At 45.3% G+C, this 26,730-nt stretch overlaps 1 protein-coding gene across 2 annotated transcripts in view; it reads right to left on the minus strand.

Annotated features, from left to right (window-relative positions):
* Positions 1-26,730, minus strand: part of Insc (INSC spindle orientation adaptor protein) — a 109,842-nt gene that overhangs the window by 56,903 nt on the left and 26,209 nt on the right. For both annotated transcript variants that reach the window (XM_048460330.3, XM_048460333.3), the window contains exons 3-5: positions 6,457-6,802; positions 5,435-5,487; positions 3,531-3,654 (exon numbers count right to left, since the gene is read on the minus strand). In XM_048460330.3, the coding sequence (XP_048316287.1) occupies positions 3,531-3,654; positions 5,435-5,487; positions 6,457-6,802 (523 nt within the window). The remainder of the gene's footprint in view (positions 1-3,530; positions 3,655-5,434; positions 5,488-6,456; positions 6,803-26,730) is intronic.

Genomic DNA, 26,730 nt, shown 5'->3' on the forward strand with positions numbered 1-26,730 from the left:
TTTAGACCCTAGTGTCAGGGAATCTACACATGATTTCACGGCCATGGCATTACGAATGGCGGCATCTGAGCCTCCTAGAAGCAAAACGATATTGGCTGTGATCCCAAAAGAACCCACCGTGGAGCAGGGATATTTATTCATGGCGATGGCTTCAGGAAGGTTAAGGGTGTCCCACAGACATCTGGCTTCCCTCTGCTCCATCTGCCACCAGACTAAGAAATACCATCCTTCCAAAATAGTTAAAATAATATTAGTACACAATAATGAAATTGTGACACTCCTGTTATAAAACTACTGTTTTTTTAAGGTAGAGCATATTTCTAGTCGATAGTGTACAATCCAGAGAGAACCACCAATTATCATGTGTTATTTCATCGACTGTAACTCAACCCATTGTAGTAGCAAAAAAACAAAACCAAAAAAAAAAAAAAAAACAAGGGTCAGGAAGATTAAGTAATGTGCCCAAGTCTGAAGAATGAGTTGCAGTCAGGATTTGAACCCTGGCTTGGTTTCAAACACTACCTTCACCCCATAATGCCCACATTCATGAATTTACAGTCTATCGAGAGAGAAGGAACTTATAAGACATTCAGCACAGCTTCCATGTGCTGCCTCAGTCCTCCAGGCATTGCCAGTCCACCTTAGGGATAGCACTTCCCTAAGGCAGCCCCTCACATTACTGGGAAGCCCCACTACTCCATATGGGATATCCTGGAGGTGAAATCCAATGACCCTCATACACTTCCCTTTGTGAATTTGAATGATCATTTCTAGACTGAGCCCCCTCTGCCCCATCCAAGTATTATTCAAAACTTCTATTATCACACCTCCCTTCATTCTTGGAGTTTCCCCTGAGTGGATGTGCTGATAGTCACTGTCAACGTGACTGGATTTGGAATCACCGAGGACATACACCTCTAAGCCTGCCTGTGAAAATACTTTCAGAAATGCTTAACAAGGATGGAAGGCCCCCTGACTGTGAGTGGTACAATTCAGTGGGCTGGACTCCCAGGACAAATGAAGGGCCGGGCCGGGGGGTGAGGGGATAAGCCAGCTGAGCACCAGTGTTCTCTGCTCTCCACTTCCCTCTTCTCAGATGTGAGGTGTTCAGGCCGCACATTCCACCCCAGTGAACTCTGCCGAGCCTTCCTGTCAAACCAGGGGCCAAAGTAAGTCCTCTTCCTTTAAGGGGCTTTTTGTCAGGCTTTTTGCCAACACAAATGTTGCAAATAACTGATACAGGGCCCAGAACTGGACTTAATTATATTCCAGGATGAGTCAGGGCGATATGACATAATATTGTATCATTATCACTCTTGTTTGCATTGCTCTACTGTTTATTTATATGTGATTTTAGAGAGATGACTCCCACTTGCTATCCAACATAATTCCATAGTGCCAAGAAAATATCTCCAAATGCAGGCTCTGAAGCTCCAGGATCCGAGTACAAGTAAACAGACTCTTAGCTTTCTACTGTAATCCTATCAGTTTGAAATAAACTACTTGATTTTCTCCACCGTATATTGTTCAAATCATCAAGAGATGTGTGCCTTAGAAATACATGGACAAAGCAAGTCAAAACTCCTTCTACAGGTAGCCAAGAGTCTGGTGAATATAAGAGGATAATATCTGAGTAGCCCTGTGAAAATGCTTGCAAAGAGGCTTAAGGATAGAAAGCCCATCCTGAGTCTGAGTGGTACCAAACAATGGGTCCTTGGGAAGATCTGCAGAGCAGAATGGGCATCATAGGTATTCCCATGCAAATAAAGAGGTTTTATTTTATTTAAGACAGGACATCGGTTCCTGCATATACAAGTTCTGGGCATAATAGGCTCCCCTAGCATCCTAGGGAATGACATTGAGGAAAACACCAAGAAAGGAAGTTACCAGGAAGAGAATAAATACACAGAAACATCAAGACAGACCTTGTCACCCCTCCCTGGGAAGCAAGGCTGAGGTTTCAACTATAGCAGAAGAGCTGCTGACCCTGGTCACCTGCCAGGCCAGCCATCAGGGACCTGGACAGTCACACCTCCTAGTGAGCGGCACCTAGTCAGAAGCTTGGGAGTATGGGGTCAGGAGCTCTACCCTGAATAAACTGAGAATGGGGGACAAGTGGCATGAAGTTTGGCCGAGGAAGTCAGACGCATGGTCCAAGCCTCTGAAGAATCCTGGCCTTTCCCATGACTCTATCAGCTAAAAGCAAGAGAAACCCTACCTTACAGCTCCCTGTTAGAAAGAGACACTGTACCCTTGCTTAGCAATTCCTCTGCTGAGATGGGTCCCCAGGGTTTTAGGTCTTCGGACATCAATACTTCCGTCCATCACACATTAGATTTTCTTTCCAACATGGACAGTCATATATAATGATTCAGTTTGGGACATGAACACTAAAGTGACCACCCTTGCTCCTCTATGTCATTGCTAACACTGATTCTTTGACTCAGGATGCCTGAGTCCCCAATCCCCAAAACTCCAGTGTTCTAAGGTCCGGGAGCACCGGCACCTCAGCATTGAGACCCTCTGTTTCTTTATTTCAGATTCTAAGGCCAGGGAGGGTAGCCTTTGAGGACCCTTCTGTGACTGACAGGGTGAGGGCACCTAGGTCCAGTTACACTGGCACAGGTGTAGAAACATGGACCAAGATGGGACTTGCAGGAAAATCGGTCCAGAAGCACCTCGGTCCTGTGCAAAATGGAACACACACAGGAAAGGAAGAGAGGAATCTCTGAGTTCATCAGAGAGGCCGGTATGGAGAAAATCAGACGCTTATTATTTATGGGAGGCTTTTATTTGGTGGTGGGAAAGAATGGTAAGTATGTGGCACAGTATTCCCGGACTATAAATAACATGTAAATAGCTTCCTAATGAAAACCTTACGGAGCCTGGTGCTGGGAGAGCTTCTGGAATCCCAAAGCAGGGAAAGAGAAATGATGTGCATTTAGCCCACAGGCTTTCCACCTGCTCTGTACTTCTTCTTACTTTCGTTCTTGAGAAAATTTACAAAGTAGAGAGCAGGGGAAGTGAAGAGCCTCGACAAACACCTCTTTTACAAACCGGTTTGTTACACCTGACAGACTGCAGAGGGCACCACGCCCTCCTCCCGGAAACAAGCATAAGCCTGCCTAGAAGCAGAGGATAAGCCTTCCAGAGCCCTCTCTGCGGCCAGGACTTCAAAACATGGCTTGTCTCCTGCCACCTTAGCTTAAGTTCTTCAAGAAAGGAAGGGTACCCTGTGTGCGGTGAATAGCTCAGCAGAAAATATTCAGAGCGCTGGAAACAGTACCGGAAGATACACCAGGTCCTGGCACTGCCTTGTGTGACTTTGGCTAAATCTTTCTTCCCTGGACTCCAGTTCTCACATTTGGAAACTAAACAGCCTCCACACAGATGCTGGCACGAACCCTGGTGGTCCGAAGAGGATGTGTCTCCGGAAAGGCCATTTTGCATTTTCTCAGCCTGGCTGAGTTACTGAATGCCCCCTCCCTGATGACCCCCACCGTGTCCTCCGTCTCCTGGGCCATACTGACCTGCACTTCCCTTGTCAGAGCCAACTCCAGTAGCTGGCCAAAGTGCTGGCCCAGCGTGCTCAGGGTCTCGCTCACGCAGGCCTTCATTGACTTCAGAACATGTTCATTCTCCACCTGGAGGCACCTGGGAGGAAGAATCGCAGAGTGGGCCACCGGAAGGGGTCCTTGGTAGGACTGCAGCTGTGGCTAGGGCCGACCGGGACTTTCTCGAGGCATGGTGTGTGTGAAGAATAGACGAGATGGAAGACGCAGCTCCAAGGAATCAGAGATGGAGTCTGCCAGCTTGATTTGTTCCCTGGCCTCTTGCTCCACAGAGAAGGGCTGGAACCATCACATTCCCTGCTACGGGGAAGTGCTAACACCAGAAGGTGGCAAAGTCAGACCTCTGGGTTCTCCCTGGGATGGTGTGCTATCAATGGGGCCAATTGTCTGGTCTCAGCGGCACCTGAGGTGGAGGGGCAATAGCCTTGGAGAAGGTAGCTAGAGCACAGTGCACCACTACTGCTCTCGCTGTAGCTTGGAAGAATCGATGCCCATGCACTAACAAGATAGAAAGGATGGCGATACCAATAGATATACTAACATGGAAGGGGGAACTTGGAGATCCCACCTCTAGACAAAGAGCCACAGGCAACAATGGCTAGTGGAGAAGTATTGCCCTCTTCCTGGGATAGGGTTCTTATTGACTGTCCAATCCAGAGTAGGTCAGTCTTGACACCACATACACACCACCAAGAAAAATGGACTCACTTATTTACATTTGTGCATGCACATATGTACACAAATACACATGTGTATATGTATGTAATAATAATAATCAGAATAAAAAATACTAAGTTCAGAACGGGAGTCATGACAGGCATTGAGGGAGGAAAGGGATGTGGAAAGAAAAATGGTTCTATTTCAGTTTAAAACTTATTTTTAACAACCAACAAAAACAAAAAATGCTGCCACAATATGGCTTTTTTTAAAAGAAGAAGAAGAAGAAGAAGAAGAAGAAGAAGAAGAAGAAGAAGAAGAAGAAGAAGAAGAAGAAGAAGAAGAAGAAGAAGAAGAAGCAGCTTCCTCAAAGATTTCCTCGCAGACAGGAGGACTAGAGGGGAATAGATTGACCTCCACCCCATGGTCTGAGAATCTCCTGCCCAGAAGAGGAAAAGACTCTCCAGCTTCCCACAGATGCCAAAATCCAGATTTGAGGCATGAAGGGCAAAGGAACATGTCAACACACACTCAGAGTGAGTCCATATGAAGTTAAGTGTATATGTGTGCATCTGAGTGTCAACTCGTGTATGTTTATGGTATGATATAGGGGCAAGAGACTGTGGGCAGATTTCTGTGATCTTATGAGTGTGTGTTTATATGTCTGTGTGAGAGTGAGTGTGTGTCTGTGGACATCTCTGTCTCTTCGCATGTGTATGGAGGTGAGAGTTCACCTTTCACCTGACCTGGGATATTGCCTTCACTTTACAGTCCATGGGGGCCCTCCAACTTTAAAGTAAACCTTCCCCCATTGTCAGCTTACCCCAAACAGCTTTCCACTAACGCCCAAGGCTCTCTCCTAACTTTCCCTTTCCCCAGGCTCTGAATATGGGACAAAAACCTTGTTAGAACCTTTCATTATTTTGGTTTACTTTTTGGTTCTACCATACAGTCCTCGCTGGCCTGGAGCTCGCTAGGTAAACCATGCTGGACTTGTTGCAATCCTCCTGCTTCTGTCTTCTAAGCACTGCAATTACAGACATGCATCACTACACTGACTTCAAGATAATCTGTCCTTTGAGGTTTCTGGGAATGCCTAGAAAAAAAAAATCCAGCCTACCACCAGCTAGCGAAACCTCCTGAGAAGATACCAGTCCCTCCCAGAACCAGAGGGCCAGCAGGCTACACAGCCCAGGTGCACTTACCTCTCAGTGACCGCCGAGAGCTCAGAACATTTCTCCATGAGCAGTTTCTCCGCCTGTAACCGGAAAAGATCATGTCATTCCACTGAGGATCAGCTGCTGTACTGGGTCCTCTGTGGCCGGAAAGTGAGGGAAACAGGCACAGAACCCAGAATACACTGTGACCTGGGACATGGGTAGGCGAAGAGGTCAAGGCTGGATGCACTGAGAGAGTAAGAAAAGGCAGCAGACAATCAGTTAGACTGTGAGATCTGCAAAGCCTTGGGGAGGAAGAGGCATTAAGCTGGGTTCAAAGAAGGACCAACACCCGCTGCCTGCACAGTGAAGGAAAGAAGTTTAAGGGGAAATAGAAAGAAAGAAAGAGAGAGAGAGAGAGAGAGAGAGAGAGAGAGAGAGAGAGAGAGAGAGAGAGAAGGAAGGAAGGAAGGAAGGAAGGAAGGAAGGAAGGAAGGAAGGAGAGAGAAATCCCAATGAGGGAAATGAGGCTTCAGTGGTTCACTTTTGACTGTGGGAAGATTCGAATGCATTTGGAATCAGAAATGCTGGCTCCGGACCTCCTTCACGTTCCCCTGCTTAACGTGGGACAAGTGACTCAGCCTCTGAGTCCATCCCCTCAACCATAAACCGGGCACGATAATACTAATCTTTTCAGTCAGCTGCATGGCATGCTTCACCTGTCATTATTCAGTTGTCCTCACAGGATAAATATTGTGTACTCACTGAGAGAAAGCCCCAGAGCAAGGAGGAGTCAAGTGACTTGCCGACGTCACATAACACAGACTGATCAATGAAGCCTCACATCCTGTTCCGAGCTCACAGTGGGCATGTAGATTAGAGACATTTGTGGAGAGAAAACACCTGCCACAATGCCTTGCACAAGTCTATATCCATTAAATGTCCTCACTATCCTTCTCTACTTTATTCCAAGACAAGGGAAACCACTAGCCAGGAAAGGTTCAGACCCCAGAATACAGGAAAGCATTCCCCGACCCAGCACCCACTAGCCCTATCTTGGCATGGCTGACCTGGCCCATTTCCTGTGAGGAGGTCCTGCTGATGGTGCTGTACTCGCTGACCATGGAGCGTGCATGGCATGTCAGACGCACACTCATACTGTGCACACGTGCCCAGCGGTCCTGGGCCAGCTTCTGCCCGATCCTGCGAAGCTCTGTGCTGATGACCCAGCCCCGCTTCAGGAGCAGTTGTAGTGGATCTCCTGGGCCAGGGGCTCCTGCTAGGATAAGGTCACCTTGTGTGTCTTCCTCCAAGCTGATGGGCTTTGCCTGCAAGACGCACATGCACTCACACTCGGTCATGAGCTTCAGGTCCTCCATCCAGCGCTGGACCGAGTCCACCTGCATGAAGGGCAGCCTGCAACCAGGGAACAGTGGCAGGGTGATGGCCAACACTCCACCTTTCCCAGAGAGTTCCTGTCCCAGGTCACCAGTGTTGGCCGAGCATCTAGCTTAAGCTCAGCACTGCTTCTCCAATTCTCTCCATAATTTTTCTTTATCGTCATCCAACAGCTAATAAGTTGGAGACACAGTACACTGAGGGCAAGTGACCAGACTGATCTATGACAGGCCATGACTTCTGATAGAAGGTATCAAATTGCAATGACATGAAGTGAGTTGTGGCAGACCTACATGGGCATATTGTGGGCATGGTCTTAAAACAGTGCCTTCTAGAAAGTTTAACCGTGAAAATAGGCTCTTAAAGAAGCAGAGACTGCATGTGCACAGAAAATATATACACACAGTTATAAGCAGAAAATGAAGACAATGACGAAGACATGATTATCTAGAGAGAATCTTCGAAGGAAAGGTAGAAGTCCTAAGGATTCAGGGTGGGCAGGGTGGCAGCAAAGCCTCTTCCCTTCTGTCTTTCAACTTTCCTCTGACTTCCAGTTTCTCTATAACGTGGATATAAACTTTCAATGAGCCAGATTAACTGCCTTTACTCAGAAATTTCAGACATTAACGAAACACTGAACACATTATGAGTTCATTGTATTTAGTGTCGCGGGTATGTCAGGTACTGCAGGGAAGCTGTCACAAGGAACTTTGGGGCAGCTTAAGGGAGAAGAGGAGTGGGGAAACAGCAGAGACAGCAGGAGAGCTCACTGCCATCCCCCAGCATGACAGGACAGTAGATTACAAACTCAATAGGCCATGTGTGGCCTATGCACAAGCTGGCCACTGGGATTAGCTGCTCCCTGCTTCTGTGTGGATACAAATGGGACACCTCATGTCCCTGTGACCACACCTCCACCATGAACTGAATCCTCTCAAATCATAAACCAAAATACGCTCTTCAGGCATTTGCTCACAGGCATTTGCTCACAACAATTAGTTAGCTGTAACTAATACATCTCCCAGGCAGAATGACATAGCTTTGGCCCTAAGCTGCATTAATCTGATCCTCTTCCTATGCTGTCAAACTAAGCCAAGAATCATAGTAACTGGAGCTATTGCCTTCACGTTGTACTAATGGTGGAACTTGGGCTGTGCAGGAGAAACTCCAGGACGACTGGGTTCTGAGAGTTATGTCTGTTGCCTGTTAGCTGCAGAACTCTGTCTGAAACACACAAGAACACAACCGTCTAGACAGAGTTTAATCCTCACTCTCCCATATAGTTAAATATCTCCTGGAAATTGAAAGGAGAATGAGCCTGTCTCTTCAGACAGAGATCAAGGTAAGGTGTTCTCACAGGGGCGGGCTGTAGGGCAGGGTTCTGTTTGGGCACACTAAGGCAGAAGAAGTATATTTGAAGTATGATAGGCAAAGGGACAATGCATCAGTCCGTTGGGTTAGATTTGTACATTTGAAAGAGCAGGAACAGTGAGGAGACAGGAGGCCAGAAACCTGGCCTTGAGGGTAGGATCCAGACATGAATGCTGAAAACCCTGATACGCTGATGAAGGATGACGGGGCAGTACAGCGGGTCAGAGACTGGAGTAGACAGATGATAGGTAAACCACAGAGTTAGGGACCACGTTCCAGGGCCAGCTCTCAGTCTACCACCTCAAGAATGAACGTGATTACTGGACCTTCTGAGTGGAGACACTCTTACCCCTGGCTAGCGGGGGCATGTTAGCCAGCTTTCTGGGACTGTGACAAAGCATTCAAGGAGACTCATGATGAAGCAATAACCAGTTTTGCTCTTGGTTTCAGAGCTTTCAGTCCATGGTTACTATGGTGAAGTACAAAAGCCTCTTTCAAGGTCCTTGTATCTACAATCTCACATCCTCCCACCTCCTATTCTTCTCAGCAGCTTCTCCAACTGGGAGCAAAGTGTTCAACAAAGGAACCTTTGGAGAGCATCTAGGAACCAAATCATAACATTTATCAAACTTGGGGATGCACTGAAAGAACATACTGCTTGCTTGGAAACAAAGACGTCCATCCTAGACTTAGTCTAGTAAGAACACTGCACAGGAAACAAGCCAGGTGTCTTGAGACAGAATAATCAGAAGTTTATGGTCGTCTTCAGCTACGTTCAAGGTCAGATGAGACTACATAAGGCTCTCTAAAAAGAAATAAATGATAAAGACTAACAAAGCTAATTGAACAAGAGACTAATGGAATAAAGGAGAATGTGGATGCAGAGGCCCTTTGCATATCTAGAAGAAAGTCCAAGTTACAGATAAAGAATAGAAATGTATGTTATTTGTTTTTAAATCAACATCTTACTCAAAAGTAGTCACAGTGAAATGCTCAAGGAAATGAGCTGAGAGCCAAGGATTTTTCTATTCAGCCAAAATGATTCAAATAGAAGATGAAGAGAAAGCCTGTGCTCCAGTAGAAAAAGTATTCTTGGGGAACAATCCTTCAAGGGCGGTTAAGAAAGAGACCTGGAGAAATGGCTCGGTGGTTAAGAGCACTGACTCCTCTTGCAGAGGACCCAGGTTCCATTCCTAGGATCCACGTGGCATCTCACAGCCATCTGCAGCTCAAGTTCCAGGGATCTGATGTCCTCTTCTGACCTCCATGGGCACTGTGCAAGCGTGTGGGACACATACATTCATGCTTGCAGAACACTCGCACATGTTAAATAAATAAACAGATTTTAAATGGTCAAGGAAGGGTTGGGGTGTACTTTTGTGGCAAAGTACTTGCCCACCATGCCCAAGGCCCTGTGTTCAAACCTCAGAACTGAAACAAGACTATTACTAAGATAAAATCCTGAAGACGTTGACTCTGGTTCGTTGGTGTAATGAACGAGAGAAGAGTCTAAGACCAGACCCTGATATGTGACTGCAGTAGCAGAACGGGTGCTGGAAGAAACTAGGAAGAGGATGACGAGCTCTGATTGAGACAGACAGAAAGACAGAAGTCTAACAGACTTTCCATTTCCGCTTTTCAAGACATTCAGTCTTTCACCGCCCTCCGTGGGTCTTCATTCCACATACAAAGATGTATGCTCCACATGTTCTCACAGAGGCCATCTGAACATTCATTTTTCTATTTAACCATCATTCACATAGTGCCTGTGATGTAACAGGAAGTGAGATCAAACGACAAATAAAGCAATCAGCACCCATCCTTTTATGGAGGAACGTGATAGGCAGGAAAGCAAATAATAAGAACAGAATAAATGAGGACTGTGTGGTGTTCAACAACTGATCATTTCTTCCGAAAGGGTGAGGCAGAATCAGAGAGATCGGGAATGCTACTGTGAAGACAGAGGGGTCAAGGACAACAGAGGGGCTCAGTTAACTAATCGATAGGGTCACAAAGACTGAACTGACAACCGGGGAGTCTCCATGGGACTCACCTAGGCCCTCTGCATATATGATACAGTTGTGTAGCTTGGCCCTCTTATGCAGCTCCAAACAGTGGGAACCGGGGCTGTCTCTGACTCTTTTACTGGCTTTTGGGACCCTATTTCTCATACTGGGTTGCCTTGCCCAGCCTTAATATATGGGGAGTTGCTTAGTCTTACCGTGGCTTGATATGCCATGTTTTATTGATACTCTTAGGAGACCTGCCTTTTCCTGGATAGTGACGGAAGTGGAGGGGATTGTGGGGAGGAGGGGTAATGGCGGAAAGGGACTTGGAGGGTAGGGGAGGCTGTGGCTGGTATATAAAATAAACAGATTAATTTAAAAATTTTAATAGAGTGCTCCTGTGAGACACAAGTAAGTCATTGCCATTTTCAATGAGTGGCCATGACATAGCTTCTTGAGAATGTAAATCCTGAGCAGACTCTCCCAGGAGGCAAGGACGTGATAAAATATGGAAACTGAGCGATTGTGGCAGAGGAAAGAGCCCAGGCAAAGGCCCTGGCAGGGAACTACTGGGGAGACAGCACAGCTATGGTGTGTGGGAGAAAGATGAGTAGGAGGTGCTGCTGAGGCAGCGTAAACACTTTGGATTTCGCTCTGAGTAATAGAGTGCTTCTTGGATCCCCCAAGGAAAAACATCCCAGTGTCATCTGGGACGCTCCCCTCCCCCAGCTCACGTGCCTAGCTATGACCCAAAGGTCCAATGGGGAAATCTAACTCTCTCTCCCTTCCCTGCTCTCTCTTTCTCTCTCTCCCTCCTTTCCCTCTCTCCCTCCTTTCCCCCTTTCCCTCTCTATCTCTCCTCCTTTCCCTCTCTTTTCCTTTTGTTCCCTTCCTCCCTTCCCCCTCTCCCATCAAAACAAGGATAGATTAATTTAGAATGACCTAACCTCTGTGGTGCAAAACTATATACTGTTTACTAGACAGCCAATTTAAACATAATAATTTATGCAATGAGTTATAAATAATTGACAGTGTGGTTGGGGTTTTAACTTCCAACCCTTCTGCCCCAGGCACTGGTGAGGTTAGAAAACGCCTCCACTGCATGTTGCTTAAGTTTTCCACTGTGCTCGTCACTCTGCCTCTGCTCTTTCTGAGAGTCCCATGCTGGGTGGCACTAGCATCAGTCTCTGCAGGGCACTGGGACAGTCAAGTCTCTAATTCTGCATTCCTATCCACATCTAGCTACCAAGTTAGCTGAGCACCATCGCCTCTCTGCAGAGCTCAGACGGCGGCGTGATTTCCCATATACCACGAGTGCATCTGTGCAGTACTAGGAACATTAGTGAGCTCTTCTTTACCTCAGAAGACTGTACAAACGCCCTCCATCCACCCATCATGTGACAAATGGCCTCCTGTCCTCTCTGCCCCTCTATGCTCTCTCCTGTCTCCGTGCACTGACCTTCATCCCCAAGCTGTTTTTACCCCCAAATTAACCAGAAACTCCCAAGTTTATTATTCATTCTGCCCACTTCCTATTTCCCTTCTATGCCCTATGCCATTTTTTTTCATTAAAATGCTTGGCATAACACAGTAAAAGATCCTGGATAGCCCTGGGAGTCCTGACAAAGGGGAACGGTACCCATCAGCAACCTGGGTACAAAGGACAAAGCAATTTGTGCACAGTCGTTCTGAGGTCTACAATACTCTCTCAAGAAATAAGCAACTCTGAGGGTATCTTACTCCCCGCCCCCATATTTTGTAAGACCTAACATAGTTTCCAACAAAACAGTTTCAAAGAGAAACTATTCTCTGCATCCTATGGTAATTAATAACAAATATCAATCAACTTGACAGGATGTATAGTCACACACACACACACACACACACACACACACACACACACCAAAAAAAACAAACCCCTGGGCTTGTCTAAGAGGAATTTGCCAGATTAGCTCAGCTGAGATGGAACGAGCTACCCTAACTGGGGGTAGCACCGTTCTAGGGACTGGAATCCCAGAACACACACAAAGGGGAAAGCAAGCTGACTGCCAGCATTCACCTCTCTCTGCTTCCTGACTACTGATACAATGTGACCCCTGTCACACATCCCTGCAACTGTAACGTGAACAGTTGTCTCAAGCCCTGCTGTCAAGGCTTCCAGACCATGTTTGTACCCTCAGATTGTGAGCCAAAAGAGCCCTTCCTTGTCGGCCATTTTATCACAGGGAGTAGAAATGTGACCATGTAGATACTTCTGAGCCCATGTGATCTCTGGCCTGTATTCACGGGCATGCCTTAGCCAGTGTCCTCACTCAGAAGGGTCCCTATAGTGGGCTGATGACAGGGCTAAGAATTGGGTCCAGGCTCAAATAAAAAATAAATAAATAAATAAATAAATAAATAAATAAATACACAAATAAAGACAGACAATTCTCCAGCATGTGTCTCTAAGAAAGTGAAACAGCTTTTTGCTTATTATAATATAAAGCATATTACAGGTATACTACACAATCCTACAGGTCAAGTAGTTACAGAAAGATCAAACTGTTATAAAGGATATGTTAAACAAACAGAAGGGGATGAAAAAGACTCCCAGAAATAGATTGCATAATGCTTTGTTAACCTTGAATTCTCTTAATGCTAACGAGATAGGAACAATGGCTGCAGAGACTTTGGATAATAGAAAAAAACTTCCTAATTAAATCAGCTGGTGTATTTCAAGGATGTGTTGACCTCAGAATGGAAACCAGGAGATGTGCTACATTAGAGAAAGTGTTTCATTCTTGTTTTCATGGGAGAAGAAAAGCTACAGATACCATCAAAATTAATTAAGATTCAGTTTGAAAAGGAGAAATCTCTTGGTAAAGAGAAATGACAGCTCATCCACAGAGGTGACTGTCCTATAGGTTGTAAGGAAACCTCATAAAGATTGGAGCAGGGTTCTGATCTTCTCTTTGCAGGAAAATACCCATCTTCAAAGAGTTGAGAGATCTTGGACATCTAGATGCCTTAAGAAGGAAAGATAACTATCCAGAAAGAATCACCAAGGAAAGAGAAATCTGACTTATGGTACCGATATCCTCTGCAGGGTAAAATTTTACTATCTAAACATACATATCTCCCTTCTTCTCAGTAAAACGATAGTCACGACTCACTTAAATATAAAAGCTGACTTTGAAATTGAATGGTGGATCTTCTTCTCTAAATCCAAGCATATTGTTTAAGGGAAAATTGAGAGTTTCTTTCTCATCTCAGGTTCCACCTGGTGTGAGACAGAAGGAAACTAAAAATCTTGAGACTAAGGCTATCAAAACTCCGCTTCCAAAAATTCTACTTCTCCTCATACCTGTTTTCATCTCTATTGGTACCTTTCTTTGAATGCATATCTATCAAAATTTAAACTTAAAAAAAATTAAACTTTCTGTTTTGATATGATTAAAGTTTATGCTTTCTACAGTGAACAACAAATTTTCCTACAGTAATATTTGACATCTCCGGAAAGAATATGGGGCCCCACAACAATGATTCCACTGGTTCATATGATGTCAGTCAGCTGATAGCACCACTTAAAGATCAGCTTTGCACTACAAACTGCTCACAACAATTTCAAGGTGGCTAGCTGAGATGACCCAGTCTCACAGACTCCTCTAGCCAGGACTTGAGACACCCTGCACTTTCCCATGATGCATAAACTGAATGATACAGCTCCCTCTCCCAGGACTTCATGATTAGCCCAAATTTTTCTTTTAGGATCCCCGAAAGATACCTTCGCCCCCAGGAAGTAAATTTAAGATCATGATGTCCACATTCCCAAGAGGTGGCTGGGTGATTTTTGGTTGTTTAATGGATTATGGATAGTATAGATATGATAGGATAAAAGGGTAGATTATTCAATCTACTCTGAGAAGAAAAATGGAGGATATAGATATGATAAGATGAACAGTAGATTTAATAATCTACTGAGAAGAAAAAGGGTGGATAAAGATATAAGATAAAACAATAGATTATTGAATCTTCTCTGGAAATAAGAAGAGAAGATATAGATATGATAAGAATAAAAAGGTAATTATTGAATCTACTTTTAAAAAGCAACTAATAGTTTTAAATGTTTTACATTGGGTTGAACTTTTGTATATTGTACACACATTTTATATACTGATACAAATTTGAAATTAAATTTTTCATACATCTTAAAATTTTGAAATACATTTTAAATTTTAAAATTAAATTTGTACATGCATTTCTAATCTTGTTCAAGGTATTACACCTATATAACTCATTTAATAACGTGATGTAAATTTCTAGGCCTTGAAAATTATTATTACCAGCTATTTAGGATAATAAGAAAATATAGGTTAGTAGTTAATCACCTAATATAAGCAAGCTTGTAGTCACATTAGGTATGTTTTCAAAGTGAAGCAAAGATATAGTTTAGATAGACAGGTCATCTTCAAACACTTTAGAAATCTACAAAATATGGCATTTAAGATGTTTTAATAACCTAGGTTCTTCTTTTTTATGACAATGAGACATATGTGCTCCTAGCAGCACCAATCTACTTCAGAGAAGACAATGGGCATTGAAGAAACTCCATGTGAAGCTTACTTTCTTTGGGGCAAAAATAAGCCACTGGATAAGAAAATGCCCCGGCCTCCACTGCTTACCATATGCTATCCTAATTAGACAAGCAGAACACAAAATATCCTGCTTCACAGAAAAGTCTGTTGGATATGCTAGGCCTGTAGATGAAAGGTGGATGCCCAATATTGTAGAGGAACTTTGGGTGACTGTCTAGGTAGCCAGCTGTTTCTGTCATTACTCACACTTTATATTTATAGTTTATCAGATGCAAAAGCAAGTTAGGATAGAAAGTAATTAGGCATAAGACTTTGGACTCACCAAGATAAGATAGATATGAAATATTTTCTCTGAATTTGTCAAATGCCAATGGACTAGATATCACTGATGTATTTATTTTCTGCATATATTGCATATAGTCATTGTATTTATTACATAGAGTTTTCTTATATTAGCTATAAAGTCAAAATATTAATCAGATACAAATCATAGATGTTGGCCTATGTTCTACAGGGTCTGTCAGTCATCTAAGATTTAACTCTTTATGAAAAAACAGCATATTCAATCTCTTTAGCATACAGATGTGGTTTTATGCCTGAAAAAAATATATATATTCAAATAAAGTTGCTTTAAGATAAATTTATTTCTGATTTGCTACTAATAAATATTAGATTATATCCATAGTTTATATGCCTATATATTTGGGGTCATCTAAACATTTCTTTGGGTAAAAGGAATCATAGTAGATAAACTGTCAGAAGTCCAGGACAATCCCCTGGGCAGGTCCAGCTTGTGTATACCTCACCTCTCCTATACATACCCCAGCTGCTGGGCCTAGCACCCTGAAGCTGTTCCCCACATATATTAATTAAGGTTAAATTCCTTGAGAATGAGAATAACAAACACTAGTAGCTACCAGTCTGTCTGTTTCTTAGGGGTATGGAAATACAGGGAAGAAAGAAAGCCCATAGTGATTTAGTATCATGTATTGAGGCAGGCTCTACACCAGCCACTAAGCCCATGGTGATTTAGCAGCACGCATGAGGCAGGCTCTACGCCAATCACGACATGGTGCTTCCCTTCGTCATCACATTCAGCGTCCCCATGACCCCGGAAGGGCTTCTCTTACAGATCCACAAACTGAATCTTAGTCAGACTGAATAGTCTATCATGTGGCTCATAAGTAGCAACGTTTGGTGTTGAACCCAACACTTCAGACTCTAGCGCCATGTTATTATTACATGCTACGTTAAAGGGTCTTACAAACAGTCCCAATGGCACGTTCAGTGTCCGTAGGTAAAGACTATAAATGCATCCACACACACAGGGATTCAAGTTCAGCCATCCCTGTGCTTAAGCTCCACTGTCATAACAGTGCCGTGGAACTTGATGTGAACGCTAGACAGGTACGAGCTGTGCCTTCACTGCTGCCTTCTCTTCCCTGCCTCAAAGGCTTCCTTTTGCCAGCATGACCCATATAGGAGTCCTCTCAGATCCAGTACATTGGTGGCCATCCTAAGAGCACTGTGTCATTCTGGGAAGGCAAGTAAAAAGTAGGTGCAATCTCTAGAAGATTCCCCAGCCAGCCATTCTACCAGCTGCCAGGCTTCTGAAGCTGCCCCAGCCAGCCATTCTACCAGCTGCCAGGCTTCTGAAGCTCCCCTACCATCCACCCCAGTGACTGGACCTCATTTCATCCACCAGGCAAGCCTCGGGCTCTGACACAAATCCCTGCCTCCAGTTATGGGCAGGCTTGAAGGACATAAAGTTCTCCCTTTGAGTTGCATTGGTGGCTCTGTCCTCCAAAACATCCTCAGATGCAACAAGAAGTTGTTCATAGTACCAAGTCCCGTAGCCAGGGTGTGTCAAGCCCAGGTTATAGTCAAATGTTTCCTATGTACACACCATACACCACTAGAAGCTCCAAAAGCTGAGCAAGAGAAGCTCTCAGTTCTAACACCTCACACAGGTGAGGCAATACCAGCGATCAAATCTGGAAGTCATCCTAACAGTAGCTGGTGTGTTGAAATCCAGCAAGAAGCCAACTGGGACTCTAAGCCTCTATCTATATAGCCTCCTTTCACCCTGCCCACAGCAAAGCTGTGTGAGACGGACTACTATTACTTCAGATGAGGAAACTTCTGCAGGGTGGAGCCCATGGTGGGCACACGACAGAGACATTACTCAAAGCCTAGCATCTCAGGCTCACTAAACACCGGCTGTCATCAGGAAGCTGTGAAGCAGTAGCTCCATGATCACAGAAGACGGAGCCTGCTTGATATCGCCTTGAATATTTCCACAAAGGAAATAGCATTTACCCTGTCTCTGGGGAGAGAGGCTGACCAAAATGACAAGTCAGTGGCTTTCTATGCAAAGGGGCACATGCTGTCCAAAGGTCAAAAAGATCAAATTAGTAATCCCACCGGAGCTGTCCTGACTAAAGCAGGAGGCTGCAAAGGAAAGAGTCTGAAGAGATAGACTGGTTTGTCCCTCATCAAAGACCTTGAATGCAGTCAGTTTAGGAATTTGGATTTAATTCTAAGCATATTTGGAGTCACTTGGAAGAGGAGTAAAGCAGGGTTAAATACCAGTTAGGGAGCTGCCTGAGAAACAGTGTTCATGGGAGAGAGAAACCGAGCCTCAACAATGGCAATGACTGGGAACAGAAAGAAGTGACTGTCCCAGAAGGGAAGGAAGTGAGGGGACATGAGGGAAGGAGAGAAGATGGAACTTGCTCCCTGGATGTCAGTGACTAAAGCTGCTATTGTCGGGACAGGGGTCACAGACAAGCAGGGACTAGTTTTCATTTTATTTGGTTTCAGTGCGAGGTACTATAGCAAGTAGGGTCCATAGGCCACTGCAGAAGGGGGAGCCTGGTCTTGTGGGGACATACATCTAAGAGTCCTTAGGGTCTCCCAGGGAGGAGACAAGGCAAGGGAAAACGTCCCCTCCCCCAGATGCAGCCCCAGTACCAACTCATCCACACCCAGCCTTGGTCACTGTGCCGCCACGGAATGAGATACTCCCCTCAATTTCAGAGTCTAGGGACTGTGGCTCATTAAGGTTTGGACTGTGTTAGCACCGAGCATCCCATAATTGCATAGCTTGCCTGACTCTCTGTCATTAGCTCTCTGGACCTCTAAGCCCCACCTCTCTATTGGATTCGCTGACTGACCCCCACATAAAATGTCTAGTTAACCAGGGCAGCTCTGGCTATGCGGTGGGGAATCCTGCGGCCCTTGCCACACCCGAACTTCTAGTGGTTCACATGTCCTCAACCGTGAACTTTAAGCTGCCATCTCACTGTGCATGAAATCTGTCCTTTGCGAGCACAGACAACTGATCCTATTACTCACACAGAGGAGAACTGAAAATTGAGGTCAAGGCAGAGGGCCTGGCAATGAGTCACATTCGCTTCATGGTGGAAAATCACCAGTCTGGAGCCTGAAGGGTCTCCACTCAAGGAGTCTGAGGGAAGGTGACTGGGACTGGGGCTCCGCTTTTGCCATATCCACAATGAACTGGGACCTGAACCTGTGCCTGGGGAGTGGGGGATGGTATCTCACAGGGGTGTCGTTCCGAGGAGCTCTGCCAGGTCTCTGAAGGTATCCTGTTACCCGTGTTGCTCCTCCATTGCTCTCAGACCGAGGCTTTCCTAGACATCTAGAATGAGGCGACTAAACCCTCAAATCTGGATCTGCTGGAGACTTGCAGACGGCAAACACAACTCCAGATGCAACCACAGTCGTCTCCGCGCACCAGACTCCTGACCAGATGATGCTGTTTAGGCTGGAATTAGGCAGGGTGGGGTTGGAGCGGGGTGGGGGGGAGTGACAGAACCTCATCTTAAGGAACTAACTCCAGTACCGAGCAACGCACTCCTAAAACATTTCTCCAGGAGGCTCCAGGTCAGAGGGAATAGATTTCCCCCTGCCCCCAACAAGTGAGGGATGGCCAATTAGAGCCCCTGATGGGTATCAGCCTTCAAGGTAGTTTGGTTCAAGGTGGTTTGTAGGTGGCCATTCTACCTTACAGATGTAGAAACAGGGATTTAGGGGCATCATGTAAGACCCCACTGCAAACTGCTTAAATAAACATCCTTGGCACTGGGATAAGTGTGTAACTCAGTCTCAGTTGCCCACTTTAACCCTCAAAGCCGTCCTATGAAGCTAGCACCACTGAGACTGTGTGACATTTAGGCAGTGCCACACGATGAAGATGAGAAAAGAAACCTCAGAAACTGCGAGATCAGAGTCTTGATCTTCTCTATTATGCTGTATCCTTGGACGGTATCAAGAAACTCAACTGAGGGGGCTGGAGAGATGGCTCAGCGGCTAAGAGCACTGCCTGCTCTTCCAAAGGTCCTGAGTTCAATTCCCAGCAACCACATGGTGGTTCACAACCATCTGTAATGAGGCCTGGTGCCCTCTTCAGGCATGCATGTAGACAGAATATTGTATACATAATAAATAAATAAATATTAAAAAAAGAAAGAAGAAAGAAAGAAACTCAACTGATGGTCCAATATCTAGGACCCAAAGTCAGCTTATTCCACTATGCAAAACTGTTCTTATGTGTCCTTTGTAAAGCTCTGGACCATCTAGAGCCCATGGTGTGCTAGTTACTTCCCTAATCCTTCACTCATTTCTTGCTGAGAAGCCATAGCACAGTGTGTGAGACTTCAGGACCGCTCTGCTGGCTTGGCCCATCATTACAGATCTCTGGTGATTCCATAGCAGAGCAGGGAAGCTGGGGAGATCCCAGGAAGTGGTCCTGGGAAGAGTAATACTATCAGAACACTGAGAGCCTCGGGGTCTCCACACCCCTTCACCGATCTCACCCCTGCCTTTGTCTCTTAGATCCCCCCTTCCACTTTCGTGCTTTGAAGCCCACCACAGAGAACACATCTCTAGGGCTGACCCAAAGGGAATGATATTCCCACCTTGACAGATCTATACCAAGCCTCCAGTTCCTGGTACCGTTTCCTCATTCTTAGCTTATCCCATTGGTCCTGCATACTCTAGAGTAGTCAGTGGAACACCTTATCTGTTCTCCACTTGACTCATTTTATTCATAGTCCAAGTGGTATTTTCGTTTCAAAACCTTCTGAGCCTAGAATTTGAATTCCTCTGTCTCACTCCTTCCCACTTGTTGGGCAAAGCGAGTTCTCTGTAAAGAGATGCCTCTCTATATAAAAGACACTGAGAACTAGTGTGCAAATTCTATTGTGCACACTGGGCTGGGTGTTCCGGGATTCTACAGAAGTGATACTTGTGATGGTTTAAATGAGAATGTCCTGTCCCACCAGAAGCTCAAGTGTTTGAGTATTCATCTCAAGTTGATGGCTGTTTGTGGGGGGCTTAGGAGGTGTGACCTTGCTGGAGAAAGTGTGTCACTGGAGGCAGAATTTAGGGTTTCAGAGTTCTGAGAAATCTCCAGCTCATTCTTTCCCTCTTGCTTGATGTTCAAGATGTGTGAAGGTCTAGCAAACACTTTCTTTTGTAAATTGCCTTGGAAATAGTGTTTTATTATGGCAACAGAAAAGTAACTAAGGCAATACACATATGATCTTCATGGGAGTGGAACCTCTTATTATACAGATATGTTCCTTCCACTGAATGTGTGCCACACACGGTGCGTGGGAATTATCAGAGAGTCACGAAAGAAAAGAAAGGAGAGCTTGGCTGGAGCTAGGGTATCCCTGTTTCCTACCCTCGTAACATGCTCTCAAGTTCAGGGGGCTTTGGAAGAAGATCGCTCCAGACGGAAGGAGTATCCTGTGCCAAGAAGGAGATGCATGGGATTGTGATGAGGGAAGTGGTGAGCTGCTGAGTGTAGCCAGAGGAGTAGCGGTGAGTCTGAAATGACTGAGGAGAATTCTAAAGCGTGCTGGAATGCTTTTACCTGTGGGTTTATGGGCACAATACCCCCAACAAACCAGGACAAACCTTTCTTCCTTAACACACATCCAGCCCTATCAAGGAGTTCTTCCAAGGTATAGAGCTCACCGTCAGAGCTGAAACTGGTACAGTCTACAGTTTCACCCCAGGTACGAGGCAGTTGCCAAACCCCACTAAGAATCCTATAGGAGAGACACGGGGGCCTCCTGCTAGTCAATGGAGCTGCTTTCCTCACCCTGTGGTACTAAAGGTCATTTTGTTCTTAAAGGGACAAAACCATCTAAAACTCCTGGAATGTTGAATCCAGAAAAGCCTCGAGGGAATTTGCACCATCTCCCCTTCCTGGGATGAAAAATCTGAACCTTGGAGGAGAAGGTTTGTCCAAAGACACACAGCAAGTTGGTAGCAGGCTGGCCTCTGACTCTCAACCCATGCTCCCTGCTGCTCTCCCACTAGAGATTTGATGAGCAAATTATAGACTTTCTCTCTTCCAGTGAACTTAAACGCAAAGGCTAAAACTATTTCTGAATCATTCTTCTTTAGATGGAAAGAAAATGTCTCTCTCAGCTCTCTGAGTCTTTCAGCCAACCAAACCTTTGGCTCCCGCTCAGACTTCTCAAGATAAATAGCTTATCCTTTCCCTCCAAACAGCTGTTTTCTCTGAAATAAGAAAAGAAAGGAGGAAGGAGTGGAAAAGGGAACATATAAGGGGGAGGGAGGGAGGAAGGGAGAGAAAAAAGGAAGTGGGAGAGAGAGGATAGGAGGGAGGGAGGGAAGGAGGGAAGAAGGAGAAAGATTAGAAAGCTGGAGGCAGAAGAAAAGTGTTTTAGGGAAAAGAACAAAGTCTCATTGCTGAGCCATGCATAATTGAGTTCTCTCACACACCTGAAGCTCCCTAACAAAGGCTTGTCTACTCATTAAACACCTATGGGGACTTGGGGGAGGGACATGCACTCGAGAGTCAGTTGTGTGTGCTCATGCATGTGAGTGCAGATGCTAAACCAGGAACCAGTGTCTTCCTTAATCATTCCTCACCTACTGCCTTTAGGCAGGGCCTCTCACAGAACTTGAAGAGTGCTTTGTGGATAGTCTGCACAGTCGGTGAGCTCCCAGGATGTGCCTGTCTCTTCCTGTTCCCCAATTCTGGGGTTACAGGCACCTTGCGGCCATGCTTGGATTTTTAGGTAGGTGATGAGGATTCTAACTAAAGTCCTCATGCTTACGGAACGAGTGTTAATACCCACTTAGTCATCTCCTCAGGCCATCAAACATTTGATAAATTATTATTCATTCAACAACCACTTATTGTAATCCTATAATATACATCTAATCATAGCAGAAGAACAAATGAAAAAGAGCTACTCATTAGTTCTTGGGTGCTAAAGACACTAACTACGGATTGGATAAGGTGTTATGCCCCAGATTACGTAAACTCTTAATCTCACTTGATTAAAGAAATAAAACTGTGTTTTAAATTATTTCTTTGTTACAGATCCCTGCCATAGAAAAGTTCTGGAGGCAGGGTAGGGAAATAGACTTATGAAATAAAAACCAGGGTAGAAAGGTGGGGAAGACACCTAAAGCATAAACAGCTCCCCTCCCTGCTCTGAGCCTCAGTTTCCCAGGCTCAGGTTGGAAGGATGGCATAGATAAGCTCGGAGGTAACTCATGGCTACAACACCCAATGCCTCTGTAACCCCAGTTCCCAGAAGTGTATGGGAATTTATATTCAACGTCTCCTTAAAAATAACTACTGAATCACCCGTCTGCCTTCTCAAGGTCACACACTGTGTTTCTGTGGATTTCTCTTGAGAAATGAGAGAAGGGAGGGAATTTAATTCTAGCTTTGATTGGCCTGCCTTTTGGCTTCAACAACAGAAAAACGTACAATTATGCCATTGACAATTACAGTCTGCACACTTCACCACCGTCGCAGAAAATGACCCTCAGCAGCAGAACAGCAGCCACAGAGCCGGGAGCACACATGCAAGTCATTACTGACTCAGAGACGGGCTGGCCTGCAGCGGCCCCCACTGCATCTTCATAGTAGGCTGGACAACCAGGGGACCACTCATCACTAGCTACAGAGGCACCCAGCCCCGAGCATCTCAGATTTCTGGTTAGACAGAATTCACAAAACAAAGAGCTTCATGCTCAGTGAAAGGGTCAGAGGTGCTGCAAATCTAAGACAATCAACCCAATAGAAAAGTCACTGGATAGAGTGTGAGTTTCTTGTTGGCAGGGACCACATCCAACTGGGTCATTGCATGTCCTCAACTACACTGTACCATACAAGATATGGGACCCACAATCAATAAATATTTGTACAATAACTTTTCAGGAGGTGGATAAACACATGACCACTGGAATAGTTGAGTGTGTGGTTGTGCAATGCCCCAAGAACACTGTGGATTAAACAGACTGGCTTGAGTCTCATCCAGCACAGGGGAAGAAGTCTCATCCTTGCTCTGCTACACAGCAGCTCTGTCTCCTTGCCAAGCCTCGGTGTCTCATTGGGGTGCAGACTAACCAGTGCTTCCAAACTTCTTCTTTACAGAAAGACTTGTTACATAGCTGCTGGAAGCATCACAACCTGAATTAGCTGTGAAACCCTCTGGGCATGTCCTCAGAGGGGTGGGGCATGCCCTTCCTATATCTGCCCTGCTTCAGAGAGAAACTGAAAAAAAATAAAACGTATTTCATAGAATGTGGTGGTTAAGATTGCTTGTCAGCCTGCCTGGGTCTGGAGTGTCCTAGGAGACCAACCTCTACCCATGACTGTGGGCAGGTTTCTATAATGGGTTTCACTGCCCTAGGCACACCTTAAACATAAGCAGCATCGTTCCATGGACTTGGATCCCTGAATGAAGAAAACAAGAGAGAGCAAGCTGAGCACCGTCATTTAGCCCCATCTGCTTCCTGACTATGGACACAGTGTGGACAGCAGCTTCAAGTTCCCGCTAACCTGCCTTCCCTTCCGTGGGCAGCACCCTCAGACTGTGAGTCAAAATAAACCCTTCCTTCTGTAAGTTGCTTTTGTCTGGCATTTTATCACACTAATGTGGAAGTAACTGATGCATAGAGTTTCTTTGAGCAAAGAGAGGCTCGTTCATTGGACAGCACTCAGAACCAGGAAGTCACGGGGCTGTGCTGCAGGAGCATGGGCAGAGAGCTCTCACAGGCTGAACACACACAGGAAACAGAAAATCTCCCTGACTAGTCAGAATGAAAAGACTCTAGTGAGTGAGTGGCTGGTGGCTTCTCGTTGGTGAAATCTGTAGTCTTTCTACTGAACTTCACTTTGCCTGACTTAGAGCAGAAGGGCAATCCCAGCTTTCTGGATTCTGGATCAGAAAGCAGTTTTATTCCCCAATGACAGAGCAAGGTAGACCCTAAAGTACTAGCCACTTGGACCTATGAACAACTCTGATTCCAAAGCTCCCTGTGAGTTACCACAGAACCAGTATTAAAATTCAGTTTAACCCTCTACCCAGCCCTCTCCCTCCCACAAACACTGATAACCTCAGTCCAAGGGCCTCCTAAAAATCTATCCTGGACTTTGAGCAACACTACCGCAAAGGCTGCTTTCCAGAAAAACTAACTTATGACTCTCTTGTTTGCAAAACAGAGACAGTAATAATTGCATAGGCCACAGTGAAGGTTCACTGAGTAGCAACTTGCCATAGAAGGTACTTGTGCATTTGAGTCCATGGTGCGACGGGCTGCGGTTAGGGCCAGCCCTTTAGCTAACTGTGAGGACCATGGTGCAATCACCACAAGAGAGGCCTCCGCAGCATGAAACAGTGGTCTCTGCTACTGACTGCCTACAATATAGGAACCCGAATGAGCAAACTAGGCCCCTTACATCCTGTGAGCAGGAACTAACTTTCTCTGTGAGCAATACCCCATAATACAAAAATACATCTCCAGAACATACATGATAGGCAGGTCTCCAGGCCCAGTGGTTTTATCCCCAAGTATCTTCAATCAGCTTTGTGATGCTAGGTTAGGAACATGTGAATCATGCTAGGAACATGTGAAAGGAAACATGTCTCTCCCTCTCTTGGACTCACTGACCCATCAGGAATACAGCATGAGGACACTGTAACCAGCTCCCTCCATAGTCCACAGCTCTTCTGCCCAGTCTGAATGCCTGGAGTTCCCAAGGAGGACCTACTAGATTAGGCCAGCTAGATTCCCATGTTGTGTTCATGCGATCTAACTCCTGCTGCCCCTTAAAACTTCTGGGACAATGGAAGTTGGAGAGAGAAAAAGAAAGATTGGCGGGTAACCAGGGAGGAAGACATAAAGGCTGTCAAGATCCGACCCTCATCCTTTATTCAGGGGAGCCTATTCCTGTGCTGAAGGAGAAGCTTGCCAACCGAGGAGTCCCTGCGTGCCAATTGGTTTTGCCTTGCATGTATGTGTGTGTGTGTGTGTGTGTGTGTGTGTGTGTGTTGGGGTGGGGGCTGCATGTGCATGAGAGAGAGAAAGAGAGGGGGGTCATAGTCTCACAAGAAGCCACAAGTACGAATTATTCACAGATCACAGATAAAGAAACAGAATTTTATATTTTTGGTTGGGTTGTGAACCCAGCCTTTAACAGTTGAGCCATAAAATGAATTTAAAAATTAAAAAAAAAACAGATTTTTTTTTTGTTATAGCAGAGCCCGGAGTCCAGCTGAGGCACCCTCCTTACCACCGCCCTAGACACTTCTCCAACCCAGAGCAGTCTTTGTCCCACCCACTTAGATCTCGTTGCCAGGCCACTGCTGCTCCACAGCCCGATGTAATGTCACACGGGGAAGGGACGGGCAGTGCTGTGGTAGGCAGACTGTACCCTCTCTGCCAGGACTCTCCCAGTTGTTCTAGGTTTAAAATACTAGACTTTGAAAGAGTCTGTGTTTATCTATTTATTGGTAAGGTCACCCATCCATGGGGGAAAAGGGTCATAGGGAGAATTCTCGAACAACACCTACACAGCAACCCTGGCATTAGCAGACTTTTGTTAAGCAATAGTCTCTCTACATAGCTCTCCACATATTTTGCATACATTCATCTGATTAGCCTCACATCGACCCTGCATGGTATGTACTGTCATTATCCCCATTTCAAACATGAGGGGACTGGAGGACAGATGGGGTTCCAGAATTTTCACCAGTCACACAGTGAACAAGAAGAACAACTCAGCTCTAAGGCTGATAGCTGCCTGGCCATAGCTGACTGCACTTGATCGTCTCAGGACAGCAATACCGCCAGACACCCAACAATCACATCTCACCATTTCTGACTTTCACCACACATACTACATGCAAAGCTATGATCAACTATTGCCTGCTTCTGGCCCTACAGGAAGCTTTAAATTACACTTCTACTGGTGTTGTGCCCTAGGGAACATGCAAGAACTGTGTGCCAAGTTCCTCCACCTCCTTCTAATGATGGTTTTGGGAGAATAGACAAGACCTTCATAGAAAGTAATTAAATCTGTCCCACTGGGGAGTTTTGGGCTGTAATTCATCCGTTTATTTTAAAGCATCAATTGTCTTCTGTGTACCTACCTGCCAACCATCAACTATCTATTAATATGTCTGTCTATTCATCTATACATATATACAGCTATCCCAAAACCAAGTGAGCAGTATGGAAAGGAAGGTAAAGTGGCTCAGCATCCCGGGCAGTTCTGGTGGGAACTTAAGGATACAGAAAGGGTGAAATAACATCAAGACATACAACAAAACATGACAAATAAAACAAAACAGGATTTAACAGGATTATGTCGTCTCTAAACAGCTCATCAAAATGCCTCAAAAAATCAGAAAAGAAACAGGATTTTAATGAATGCTGATGCTAGGGCTAAAGAAAAAGTCACTATGATGATGGAGGGTCTAAAGGATCCAAGGCTAGACCAGCTGTCAGAGGTCCGGAGCACCGGGCCGCACAGCTCCTTTGCAGATTAAGCCTTCCTCAAAGTTACCAGCTATCCCCGTGCCTGAACCTGAAGGATGTCTAAGGGCATGGATCTTTCATGTCAGTCAGGGCAGTCTCAGGAAAGCTCATTATGCATGAACCTGGCACCCTGGACTTCCACCCC

The sequence above is a fragment of the Myodes glareolus genome, chromosome 7, assembly GCF_982192425.1.
Source record: "Myodes glareolus chromosome 7, mMyoGla1.1, whole genome shotgun sequence".
Lineage (NCBI taxonomy): Eukaryota > Metazoa > Chordata > Mammalia > Rodentia > Cricetidae > Myodes > Myodes glareolus.